The sequence below is a fragment of the Mugil cephalus genome, chromosome 21 (assembly GCF_022458985.1).
Source record: "Mugil cephalus isolate CIBA_MC_2020 chromosome 21, CIBA_Mcephalus_1.1, whole genome shotgun sequence".
Classification (NCBI taxonomy): domain Eukaryota; kingdom Metazoa; phylum Chordata; class Actinopteri; order Mugiliformes; family Mugilidae; genus Mugil; species Mugil cephalus.
Genome location: NC_061790.1, coordinates 14,624,449 through 14,638,334, shown reverse-complemented (window position 1 = coordinate 14,638,334; position 13,886 = coordinate 14,624,449). Strand labels below are relative to the sequence as shown.

At 46.6% G+C, this 13,886-nt stretch overlaps 1 protein-coding gene across 4 annotated transcripts in view; it reads right to left on the bottom strand.

The window, feature by feature from the left end:
- LOC124998743 (kelch-like protein 29) overlaps window positions 1–13,886 on the bottom strand; it is a 227,690-nt gene that overhangs the window by 2,734 nt on the left and 211,070 nt on the right. For all 4 annotated transcript variants that reach the window (XM_047573244.1, XM_047573245.1, XM_047573246.1 and 1 more), the window contains 2 exons: window positions 11,842–12,035; window positions 1,473–1,617 (listed from right to left, as the gene is read on the bottom strand). In XM_047573244.1, the coding sequence (XP_047429200.1) occupies window positions 1,473–1,617; window positions 11,842–12,035 (339 nt within the window). The remainder of the gene's footprint in view (window positions 1–1,472; window positions 1,618–11,841; window positions 12,036–13,886) is intronic.

Genomic DNA, 13,886 nt, shown 5'->3' with positions numbered 1-13,886 from the left:
GGGGGGCGCGCGCACACACACACACAGCGCTCTCTCTCGAGGGTGAGAGAGAAAGCTAATGAAAAAGCAAATATCTGTACAAATGTGCTCATTTGATATGAGAAACAGAAACAGGAGTTTGTGTGCGCAGAGGATTAAAACTTGGGCTGTAAGCTGATTAGGGCTTTGTACTCCTATTGGGGTTTGGAACGATCTGCATTTACATAAGGTGCACGCTCAAACGCGCGCGTGCGCACGCGCCACGCCACGCACGCAGCGAACAACACGCAGTCATATTGCACAAATACACAACACTGCTGGGACCGAAAAAAGATTATTACATAAAGCCTAAATCTACTCAGAAAGAAAGCCCAGCTGATCCAAAATGGAGAGCGCGTGCGGGGCAAAGCCTGGAGCTGCTCTTCCTGATAAACAGAGGGGAGGTGCAGGGCCCGCGGAGGGCCGAGCGGCTCCTCTCCTGCGCGATGACCTGCTCGACTTCCGCGCGGCGCCAGATATTTCTTAGAATCCGTGTGTGTGTGTGTTTTTTTTTTTTTTTTTTTTATTTGACGGCGGCCTGTTTGTTGTCCTCCTCAGACTTAGTTAAATGTAGCAGAACAGCAGCCTGCCGTGTGCTGGAGCAGCTTATCAATAACTCTGACAACATGATTTATGCTGTACGTTCTGCACATAAGATCACTGTCTGTAATTGCCTCCCAAATGTATTTCATGCATTTCTTTTTGTCGAGCTTCTGCGAAAGAGAGAGAGAGAGAGGGAGAGAAAAAAGGGAAAAAAAAAAAAAAAAAAGACTGGAAAACTGTGAGATCATTATCCAGCAAAGTGCACACCTCGGTGGCTGGAGTTGACTGGGATATTAGGGTGTGATCCCACCGCTGCTGTTAATTCTCCATTATGTGTTCACGTATGGTTGAAAAGTTACAGTTGTACCTGCATTTTTTTTTTCTCTCCTCAGGTCACTCACTAGCTAAGTGCAAATTAACCCCGCTGTCCTCACACGAGAGTGGGAGAAGCTGCTGGAATCTCGCTGTAATAACTCAAGCTGAGCAGATCAGATCAGAGGTTGGAGCTGGCAGACGCTTGTTTGTCTTCGCGCGACGGACATCGGCGGTGCAGATCTGGCATGTTCTCCAATCCGAGCCCTTAACAGTGAATTGAAAAGCGTTTTTTTTTTTTGTGTGTGTGTGTGTTTGTTTTTTCTCCACCGGTCGAGAAGCTTCTAGAGAAGCCCATCGTAGCATCACGTCGGAAACACCGTCAGCCCACGACTGGCTTTGTTCGAGTTTTAATTAACCGGCCTGGATGCATTTTCCCAAAGACTGACAGACTGCTAATACGCCTGAGTTTTACATTCCTGTTTGAGGCTGTGTAATAATATCAGTGTTATTTTTGAAGCTTCGCACAAGACAGGCCTATAATTTGAGCATTTTGGATTTAACTTACATGTGGTGCTGCTACGCTAATTATCTCTTACCTGCAGAACTGCCGGGAGTGATTCATGTTGGGGCCAGCCTTGATGTTGCCTTTGTCTGGGTCATAGATAGTGGTAGCTCTGGCATAGGCTCCTCCCAGGATGAATATAAAACCGTTTAGGCTCACCGCAGGGGCGTATTTGTTATCTAAAGATGGGAGAGGAGAGAAAGGGAGAGAAGAAGGGGAGGAGATTTAAAAATAAATAAAACAGAGCCATCGTCTGGATGTCGTTCGCACGTCACAGCATACATTACCATCCGGTATAATGCCATCATTTTTTTTCTTCTTCTTTCCCCCCCCAACTCGCCGCATGCAAAAAACAATCATCATCAACATTCTACTTATCGGTTTACAGATATGCCCCTCTCAAGATTGCTTTGGGGGAAAAAAATAAAAAAACAGAATGGTTACCAAAACCAATGAAAAAAGCCGGGTTCATAAATCACTCCGGCTTTATTGGGTTCTACACCAAAATATGTTTGGGCTCCGAAGCAATATAAAACAGTTACCTAAGTCCCAATAATTCACAATTGCATTAGGCCCTCTGGCACCTCCATAGATTCATAGGGGGGAAAAAAGTGCACATGTATTGGAAATACATGAGTGAACAGGTGGGATACTGCATACTGGGCATATTGTATAGTTCATTCTGATGCAGTGTATTGCACATGTGGAAAACAGAAGCGTCGGGGCAGCGCCGCTGTAGAATTATAGATGATGGGAAACTAAATGAAACAGCGGTTGGCGCGTGACGATGCCACTGGAAAACCGGGAGTTTTCGCGAGCCGAGGAACCTGCTGTATGGGAAGAGCAGGCGTATTGTGGACTTGGTTTCCTTCTGGGACGGGCTGCAGCTGGCCAATTTACAAGCAGCATGAATAATGCACCGGCTGAGCTGCTGTCCTGGCCGTTTGCGGCCACGGACGGACGACCCCCCCCATTGGAGAGGAAGAGTTAAGTCTGACGCCTTAATAACCGCAGCGGAGTCGGCCTTAAAGGCTTCGATGAAACGCCTTCCCTCCTCCGTGCCTTTCCCCTCTCTCCGGCTGCTGACAGGAAGCCCGACATGTTTAATTAATAGGTCAGCTCTGGAGGTCAGAGGAGCCTCGGAGGCTCCTCAGACTGACTCGGCGTGAGCATTGTGTCTCAAAGTAGTCTACAGCCATGCTTTTAACGAAATGCTAATGGCAGCATGCAAACACTTAAATCATGCTCATGTTTTGCAGTGTTTACAACATCCAGCCTCTTACTAATTAGCAATAAGGACAGCAAAGTCTTAGTCGTCTCTAAAGCCAGAATGCTGGAGGAAAATGGTGGATTGTTCTCCATAAGCTGAGGGTTAGTTCTAGCCCTAAGTGAAAGAGGATACAATGGTGGAGTTTTATCGAACTGTGGTGGTGAAGAGGGAGCCGAGCTGTAAGACAAAGCTTTCAATTTAACAGTCGCTCTACGTTCCAACCTTCACCTGTGGCCCCCAACTTTGGGTAGCTGCCGAAAGAACGAATGGCTTTGGGGCTGCAATTAGGCTCCTCTTTAGCATGGCCGGGTTCAGCCTCGGAGGAAAAGGTGAGGAGCTCGGACATCCGGAGGGATCCTGGAGTAAAGTCGCCGCTCCTTCTCGTCGAAAGGGGCCAGCTGAGGTGGTTCCGGCATCGGGTGATAATGCCTCCCGGGAGCTTCCCTTCTGGGGTTTACTGGGCAATTGGAAGGAGACCTCGGGGTAGACCCAAGAATTCGCTGGAGGGACTGTATATCTTGACTGGTGTAAGAACACAGGGGAATCTCCTAGGAGTTCCCTGCTTAGCCTGTGTGTGATGTGAGTATCATGTGTCTTGAACGTAAACCAAAGCACAGGATATATTTGGACCCAATCATGACGTCGCCAGAAAAGAGAAGTTGTCACACTTTATCCCGAAGGTGGCATTTACGGCGAGGTATCAACTTTTATGACTGGGGACTTGCTAGAATGCATCCTGGTAGAAGGTCCAATTCTGGTTGGGCTTCGGCTCTGCGACAGATGGCCTCGCATTCTTTTCGCCGCTCTTTGATACAAAGCAGAATTTAGAGTTGAATCAGTGGCTGCAAGCTGCCCAGTCCCCGAGGCAGAGAAACAACACCAAACATAACATTTCCACCACCATGCTTCACAGTTGGTACGAGACTCCTCTCCCGAAAAACCAAACAAGTCTGTTGTTTCCGTGGCCAAACAACTCCATCTCTGATTCATCTGCCCAGAGCACATTAGCACCGGTCTTCTGTCTACCACGGCGCAGATGATAATGTATAGGCAGTCTGAGTGAATATCATTAGTCTTGAACATAGCTCCGGGCATTTGGACCTCATGATGGTGTTACAAGAAAAGTTAAGAGCAGTTGTTAAAGTTTATCCTGAGGGTGGCATTAAATGGGGGGGTATTATTAATTTTTATGTCCAGTAGTTGTTGAGACATTTTGCTCAAAGTCAAAAATGTCAACCTCAAGGCAGCATTAGAGAGGAAGTTAGAAGATGACCAAAGTCGTTTGTGATTTATCCTCCTGGGACCAATTTGTCCGCATGGTAAATAGCTGGATGTAGCCGACCGCACCGCTATCATGGCTTCATACCGCAATCTGATGTGTCAGCTCCATTTTCTGCCTCCAATTGGTCGTCCTCACACTCTGCCAGACGTGTTTATTCTCCTCCTTTACCAACTTCATCTTGTTGATATGCTGCTGCCAGTCTTTCTGAGCATCCGTGCGTCGGTGTGTGCGCTAGCATGTATACATGAGGTTTTGTGTTAGGTCCCATAAACACAGAACACTCATTTCTCTCTGCTCGGCGCCTGAGGCAGAATAATAACAGGACGCTCTCAAAGGAAAAACCTTTCTCTCCCTTTTTTTTCCTCCTTTCCTCCCCACAGAAACACTCACCGCCGCTTGCTGCCTCTCTCTTGTGGACTAACGGTAAGCACAGTGTTTGAGTGCTTGGAAGAGCACCAGGCAGGTAAATCTCATTCTCGTTTGGCAAGCCTCAGAGGACTGCTCCTGGGGTTTGACATCTCTCCGCCGCCTTCTTTGGTTCTTATCTCTTGGCCTTCGATGTGGAAAACGAGCAAACCTTTTTTTTCTTTCTTTGTTTTTTTTTTGCTGAAACAAACAACACGGTGATAGAGCAAAGCAAGAAAATAGTGCCTGCGTCAGCCGAAAAAAAACTTTTTAATTTTGAAATCAACCTTGCCGAGTCTCGGAATGGATTTTGTCTGGTTTCACAGCTCTGAGGTTAGAAACCCACAGCTGACCGCGCTCCGCTTTATAAAAAAATGAACACGGACGAAAAAGACTGAAAAATAAGGTTTTGACACTGCAGCCGTGATAGAAGTACAGTCGTGCCTGTGGGGCAACGTGGGCTGACACAGACTCTCAACACACCTAATAAAACAGCTTAGTCACCAAGTCTGGGACCCCTCGGGTTGAGGTCAAGGACATCAAAACAAAAGAGAACACAGACAGCGGGAGCGCGGCTATGACAAATTTCGTGGCTGCTGTCCAAACAAACACCTCATCGTTCCCTCACATCTCCTTCCTATCTTCCGTAAACACGGCAGATATCTGATTCTATAAAGCCGGAACACTACCTCAGCGATAACACACAGATATGTCACAATCCACTCAATCAAACGCGTACTGTAATCTGCACAGATCTAGACAAGACCCTATTCCCTGATAAAGACTGCTAAGCAGCAGCAGCAGCAGCAGCAGAAACATCGACGTGGGAAAACCTGCGGCCGGCCGAATACACAGGAGGAGGAAGGAGGATGAGGTGATGAGGCGCCCACAAGCACAAGGGAGCAGGAGGAAAGGGGACAAAGGAGCTTCAGTTCTTGCTGCCAGAAGCAAAGATAAGATTACAACAAGGTAATTGGAGCAGCAAAAACATTTCTTTTCATACAATGTCCTTTTATGTGGTGTGAGGCGAACAAGGGCAGCCTTTGAAATGACTGGGCCAGAACAGCAGAAAGAGGATGATGTACTTTAATTCAATATGATGGAGAAACGGGAAACGGCGGGGGGATGTGTCCAATTAGGTAGCTATGGAAACGCTCCACCTTCTCCACCTCATCTCGCTCCCGACACTTCCCTCTTATTCAACCTCCATCACGGCGCTTCCGATGGCTGCGCCCGTTCGGCTGCTGCGTCATTCGCGGGAGTAATTGCCCCGCGGTAAATTTCCAGATAGAGCGGCGACGGAGCGGCACTTCTGCCGCCGGGTCCCCGGGGGTCGACCAGTCGATGGAGACCTGTCTGTCAGCCCGAGGATGCGTGCTGGGGAAAAAAAAAAAAAAAAAAAAAAAACGCTGGAGGGAGCCAGCTGGAAGTTTTAAGTGTGTGTTTCCATGTGGAAGGAAAAGGGTGCGACCACTTGTGTAATAGTAAGTGACTTCTTTGTGTGTGTTTTCAAAGGGTCACTTCACTCAAGTTAAGGGAAAGTGGTCCCGTAAATAGTTCGGCTCCTCGCTGCGTGTTAAGGGGGCTCTTACGTGAACACACAGTTATGTGAGAAAATGACTGCACATCATGGAAGTTGCTGCTTTTTTTTTTTTTCCCACATACTTGGACAAGCGCACATTTGCTAGCATGGCCAGGACTGTCATCCCGTTTGGAAGGTCCCATCCTGGTTGGGCTTCGGCTCTCCGACAGATGGCCTCGCATTCTTTTCGTCGCTCTTTGATAGGATGCGGAATTCAGAGTTGAATCAGTGGCTGAAAGCTGCCCAGTCCCCGAGGCAGAGAAACAACACCAAACATAACATTTCCACCACCATGCTTCACAGTTGGTACGAGACTCCTCTCCCGAAAAACCAAACAAGTCTGTTGTTTCTGTGGCCAAACAACTCCATCTCTGATTCATCTATCCAGAGCACATTAGCACCGGTCTTCCGTCTATTAACTATGTTCATCAGCAAACTGTACTTGTAGGACTTTTTTTCCTGGCGCATCTCCGATACGAGTCAGTTTATACAGTCGCAGATTTTGTGGTAGATTTCTTCCTTGAAGAGCTTCTTAAAGACGTTTGTGCATCATCCAAGTAGCTCCTTCACGAGCAAAACGTCTTTGAGAAACTCTACAAGTCCAGTTGCCCGTATTTCAACCCATCCTTTGACCCGGAGAAGCTTCCCACACACATGTCACTTTTTTTTTTTTTACTTCAAAATCCCTTGCCAGACTCGTCTGCTCCCACAACGGAGGGAGCTTCAGATCTTAGCACGATGACACCACGCACACTTCAACAGCAGACATCACCACCTTCACTCCACCACCCTTGATGTCTCCAGGTTTAAGTAAGTTCTGATCATGGGCTTCAACTCTGGAGACTCCAAGTTGCCAAAAGCGTGCCCGCTTTTTCCACATGACTGACACTGTAATTTACTTAAATTAATCAGAGAGAAATGTCAATTTCATGTGTAATTTGTCTGAGTGTACATTCGCAGCTCTGCTTGCAGGCGCTGTTTCAAAGAGGGTAAGGTGTTCGAGTGTACTGAAAAGGTCAATGATTCCCACTTGCACTGTACTTATTTCTAATTTCCTTTCAGACATTCTTTCTTAACAGTGGTTCCCTCACAAAAAAAGTGAGTATTAATATTTATAACACGACACAGTCCTTGGCCTTTATAGATGTGGTTGGATCGTAATGTGACTGACAGTTGCTGCGTATGGCTGATTAACCACATGAAGCACTTTTTTCGTTCTAACCGTGAAATTGCACTTAAGGTTGCTGTAAACTTCAATTTTTAAGCATCTACCACAATACAGTGGAAGTGAATTGGATGTTCCGAAATAACCACTGACATCTCCGCTTTCACTCCTCCAGCATCTGCAGCCCGATGTCTCTGAGAAACACGCTGTGAGCAGTTCAGCAGGGGCGTTTACAGTAGAAATCAGTTAACGGAAATTACAAAGGAGAGGAGGAAAGCCCACAGAGGGCACATACATCAGTTCTGACATACAGAAAAACACAGTCATGGCTCCGAGAGTCCGTGCACAGTTAAAGCGGTGCTTTGAGTTAAATGTTGATGCCAGCCTGCTAATTCGCCTGTAAGGACAATGTCGAAAAATGCAAAATGCTTAGTGTGCCCACCGTGTACAGCAAACATTAACGGACATGTCATTAACCGTGCATGTATTTGTTCATATTTTGACCTGACATTGGCACTACATGAAAAAAAAATCATAGTTCTCATTCAAAGAGAGATATTTGTGCACCAAATTTTGTTGGTTACACATCTATCCAGTGGTTTGGACCAAAGTGGTGGATTGACGCATATCTGCTGTGCCTACTATACTGCTGTGATTCTGGAAATTAAGAGACATTTTGTTGGAGGGCGTGAGGATTTTAACAGGACGTTACAGAAAAAAAAATCTCCCTTTTGCAAAGGGATGTTGCGGTGCCAGTGTAATGAGTAAATTAAACAGTTCTATGGATTACAGGGGGAAAACAGTGACATTTTTAAAAACATGTAGCACGCCGATTTCCTTTAAATGTCATCTTTCTGCGCGGCGGGCTCCACAAACAACCTCCCTTTCGCCTCTGTTCCTTTCGGAGGCGGAGGCAGAAATTGCGGAGACAGATATATCTCAAAACCTTGGCATTTTGATAATTTGGGTGAGCTGACCTTTTAAGAACGAAGCAATGAGACTTCATAAATAGCTCGCCGCGCGTGAGGGTGCTCGGGCTACGCGCCGCGTTCCAGCGCATTTACCGCCCAGGAGACGGACACGTTGAAGACAAAGGACGATGCAGATGAATGAGGCTGCGGAGACTATGGCGGATCTCAATAGACTTGTCGAAGGGACTATTTTTGGCATGAGCAATATTATTTTTCACTCTGCGAGAGATAGGAAGTCAGTCCTGATAAGTGTTTGTGAAACCCATTTGCAGTCCATGCGGGAGATGGTCCATGCAGAGGGAAAACACACACACACACATACACACACACACACACACACACACACACAAATACGCACACATGCGCAGGAGCACAATCGCAGAAAACGCACACAGCTTTATTTGTGTCAGTCGATAAGACAGCGCTGCGAGACCGAGAGGCGAAGGATGGGGGGTGTGGAGGAGGAGACAGTGAGACAGAGAGAGGGTGAGATGTACAGAGAGATTAGAGATGGAGAGCAGTGGAGGGAGGCAGAGGGCTGTTCCAGAGGCGCTCCCCAACGGCTCACTAAAATCATCACCGGCCCAATTTCGCGGGAAGCACTAAACCCGTTCATTATCTCCCGGTTCGACGACTGTCGGGGCGCGGGGCTCATCTGCATCCTGACAGACGACGGTTTGTCTGTCTGTCATGCTCAACAGAAAAAAAAAAAAAAAAAAACTAAACAAACACAATGCATGCACACAAGCATGTGGAGTAACCTCCTGGCTCGTTACATAATTCATGCGCTGCATACCTGTGCCCCCAGGGATGTTTGGTTGATATGAGGTAAGCAGAGGTTGTGTATGTATGTCTGGATCTGTGTGTGTGTGTGTGTGTCTGTGCGAGACTTTCCTCCAGTTTCTCCTTTGCCAGCTGCTCTGCCAGCCCTTTAATACCATTCAGCTCTCACCCAAAACACCCATGTTACATAATCATCATTTGCCTCACAGTAGTCCCGCTCTGAAAAGCCACTAATAACAGAGAGAGCAAGTTTCTGGGCAACAGCGCTGAAGGAAGTGTGTCTGCGGTGGCGCTTTAATGACAGAAGAACATCTTCTTGTCATGAAACATTTGAATTCAAATGCATTATTTGACTCTCTTTCTCTCTCTGTTGCTTGCCGCAATGGTAATTTTTTTTTGGCATTTTTTCTCCTCTCATTAGAACACAAGTAACCAGGGAAAGAAATGGCGTGCAGCACAGGGGGCCCGAGCCGGAATTGAACTGCGGACCATCAGCGCGTTTGCAACCCAAGCAACTATTTACGGTATGCATTCTTTTCCGTCTCTCGATAAAAAACAGCGGCGCGTGCAGTAATTTGTTGTATGTAGCCAGAATGGAATCGGCGAGCAGTCAGGGTGATTTTCGCTTCTGGAAAGGAAAAGGAAAGTAAATACCGAGTGGATCCCATCCCAGAGAAGACAGCAAGATAAAGGAGAGAGCAAAATGAGCCAGACTGTATCAGTTCTGTTTAAGGAGAAACACCAGTTTCCTTGATCCAATTGACCTCATCAGCAGCTGGCAGGAATGGCAGAGGGTTAAGTCGTTCCTCAACACGAGTTTCTTGCCTGTGCTTGTGTTGCTGCGAAATGTTTTCACTTGCTGCCCAACTACTGTTCCAGTTCCCGCAGTTTATCAGACGCTATTTTGGAAGAGCCGGCATGGATGCGTGGTGGCTGTGAGTGATCAAGAAAGGCTTTGCAGGAATGCGAAACATCCAAACTTGTCTGAAAAACTTTAATGACGGGTTTTAATGAGTTTTGGAACTGGTGCATGAGCCTAAGTGACAGCTTGTGGTTATTTTTAAAAGTGCAACAATTCTGGTCAATAAATACTCCTATGCAGTAAGCCACGCAAAGGCAGCAACACCTCCCATATGTCAAATGCAGCCATTATTAAGTTGCAAAATGTCTTTAGATGTTCTATAACTATTATATAAGACTTAAAGAGCAATGATTTGGGGACATGTGATTATTATGAGAAGAGAAGGTGAGAACCACTGTTATTTCAATATGGACAATACAAGGCTAAGAACAGCAGCTTGTTCACTTGGATTATAAAGAAACTATATACTATATAATATACTGTAAGAAGCAAGTATGTCTCCGGCTGAAGGTCACAGACTCAGCCTGAGCACTTCTAAATCATATTCATTAAGAATATCTTTGGTTTTATCTACACAAAGACGTGTGAAGTGTGAAAATGACATTTCCAAGGCTACTTCCTGGCAACTTCCTGAAGTTACTTTCCTGAGAGCTGGTTTTAGCAAAACAAACTTTAGCTGTACAATCCGTCATAAACTCCACATCAATCTTCTTATCAAACTCTTTTCCCAAAATGCCAAATCGTTGCTACAGCACTAAGAAGTTTGCCGTTTTGTTTTAAACTTCACATATGCGCGTGATACTGTTGTCCGAAAGGTCCGAATGTGGAATGAAAAGACCCGCAGAATGCGTTCTGATCAATAGCAATCACCCCGCGCTGCACCTTTCCATGATGCTTCTTTGTGAGAGAGAAAAACAAACCAGCCCCTGGATGAGATCCTTGCACTGGGAGTATATCTGCCGGTGCTTTGAATCACACAGAGTTGTTCGTTGTGTGTTTTTCCTGCTACCTCGGAGTTATGGCAGCTGGGTTAAAGTATTTCTGCTGGTTCTCCGTCCTTCACAGTTCCCCGGTGGCTCAGAATGAAATGTGGCTGCAGGTCTGCGCGGTGAATAACTTCAGAGTTCGGCCAATAACACGTCAGAAGGTATGGTGGGACTCGCATATCATTTCAGCTGTGGTCTTCTCATTACAATGACGGAGCAATAACGTGGGAAGAAGGGGGGGAAATGGAACGTACTGAGTAGGATGATAATAGTGATGAAGAGAAAACAGCTGGAGTGGAAAAGGTCACACCGGACAGCTGAGTTTTCTGTTGCCATGGGCGTAGGTCAACATTTCCACTGGAACCGCCTCATCTGTAGAGGACTAAAGCTGTACACATAGAGAGCTGGGAAGAGCCATGGAACACGTGGCTTCACCTTCACTTAAGGATATACAACATGTTTAAATCCATACTCCCTTGGTTCCTCTTGTGTTTGAAGTGCAAAGGATAAATTATTTAGTGCCACATAGCCAGCTACTGCCTGGCAATATTGTGCATTGCCTTCACATGGTTTCAATAGGAAAAGTCAAGTGCATGTATGGAAGGGAAGGTGCTCAAGAGGGTAGAGTCTTGAGAACACTGTTGCTAGGCAACCGGGCAATCATAATTGAGGCCCAAATGCTCCTTGTTGCTCTCTAATGTGATAGCAAGAAGTCAAATAGTAAAGGGATGCGCGCATCTCCATGTTTACACCAAAGCTGCGGCAGCACGCGGCATCCCTGCTTTTGGGTTTACATTGCTAATAATAATTTTAAAAAAGCGACCACTATTACTGATGTTTTTTTTGTTTTGTTTTGTTTTTTATGACATCTCCGAGGCTCGTTCTCATTCAGAAACAAGAACAAGGAGCCACAGCCCGAGCGCACTCTCACACACACACTGGTTTAAAAATGAAACATCTCCGGCGACAGACAAAGGGCGATGGCAACAATGACAACGCGTCCCCCGAGGACGTAACATCTCTTCACTTCGTGTTTGTGTGAAATCCGCGCTTGTGAACCTGTGACAAAAGCAACTGCGCGTCGCCACCTCTCTTACCTATCATGGGCGATTCGATGAAACTCCAGGTGTTGCTCTGCGGCACGTAGGACTGGAGGACGCCCGCCGAGCGGCCGGCCTCGTTCACGCCGCCGAACACGTAGACCTTCCCTCCGCACACCGTGGCCGCTGCAGAGTGGACCGGCTTGGGCAACGGAGACACCGTCTCCCACTGGTTGGTGATGGTGTCGTACCTGAACAGAAAGATTGTTGGTTTTGCGATTTAATAAATAAGAGAGACACACAGTCGTTGCAGGTCAAGTTCAGACGTCACGGAGAATTAAAGTCGCGACCCCGTTTCCGTCAAACAAATCCGCGATGGGGTGGATTACTTGTGACAAGTTTAATGATCCGTAAACTACTTGAACGCGCCGCAGTCAGACGTTTCCAGCCACCCACACACACACACACACACACACACAAACACACAAGCCAATAGTTTACAGAAACGCTCCGATTTTTAAGTTCCCACTGCTCTGAAATCACTGTGAAACTCTCATTTTGGCTGCAGGGCTGACAGATATAATTAGCAGAATGCCTACACCACCAGGGAAGATGAAAAAGACCAACCATTACGTACAATGACAGCAATTAAAGCAATTACACAGAACAACATATGTTGGGAGCTACAAGCCATTAGTCTCCAGAGTTGGGCTGTGTGTCAGCGCTGAGCTCTGGACCTTTCTCACTGAGCCCTCTTTTGGCAGAGACTTCATCGCCGAGCCTTAAACTCAGCCGACCCGGAGCCGGCACCACAACACACAAAGCCAGATGAAAGGGTCTGACACGCTGTGGCTGCTCACGAGACCGTGCCCTTGTCATGAGTGGTGGAGTGTGTGTTCATATACGCATTTGTGGAATTTGCATTTGTGCGGGCAGCACAGGTGCGCCTTCAGACATGTGACTGCGTGCGCGCCACTTGACTCGAGGCTCCATTAGCGCAGTGTGTTAGCGGTGTAATCCCATGTCCACGGGCTGCTGATCAAAGCAGCCGTGCCGTCAGCCTTCCAGCTGGAGAAGTCCTCATTAAAGAGCGGCAAACAGGTCCAGGATCTGTGATTAAAACACACATCCAATCTGACTAAACTAAACCTCCTTAATCAAGGTGCCGCCTTTGTGATAGAAAGAAAAACAGCTTTGTATGGCTAAAAAAAATAAATAAATAATAAAACCGTGGCCAGTATCCCCCTGACAACAAACTTCACACTAACAACGCTAGAGGGATGCTTTCAAAAAAAAAAAAAAAAAAAAAAAGTCACTCTCAGAGTTTTTGTTAAATTTTTTAGCACACGGTTGTCTTCTACTTTTCTTTGACTCGCACATAGAGGTATTTTTTCTAAGCTATTTTTCAGTGTTGGGAGGCTTTACTGTCGCGGCCCGTGTGGCATTTGAAGTCGGGCGGAATTTAAATGACACCTGGAAGGACTCATTGCATCCACCTTTCTGCGAGGAGGCTGTTAGATAAAGTGCGAGAGGAGATGGGCGAATTAGCCTTTGGGAATATTCTCTTAGGGGGTCCGATAATGTCCTTGGCAACAGCTGCCGAGGGAATGGCTTTAAATGGCCTGTCAGTCAGAGAAAGTGGTGGCACAGGAGCCACTCTAGGAAAGGTGGACTGGAAACACTCGAGAGTGCCAATTAGCACTGTTTAAACACGGACACACGCGCGAGCATCGGGTTGAGTAACCGAGTCCTGCTGAGATAGAAGGACTAGCGTGTGTCTCATTCTCTGGCAGATGTAATTACCGCTCGGACCGCATCGGGAGAGGTTTATACATTTAAGGGTCGGACTGCTGAGTGATGCTGATTACAAGACGGACAAAAGGCGGCTGCAAACAGCTGGTCGCGATGAGAGATAATATAAGGAAGAAAAAAAACACTCGCTACTTGCTTTAACACAAAAATACTACTATTTTGCAATGATGCTACATTGCCAATTTGGTTCACGCTTACTGCAGACCAAGTTAGCAGCTTGCTACATGTCACGATTCAGCTCAAGGGCTGCAACATAAAGAGGAGACAGACGTCGAGAGAGTTTTAACATA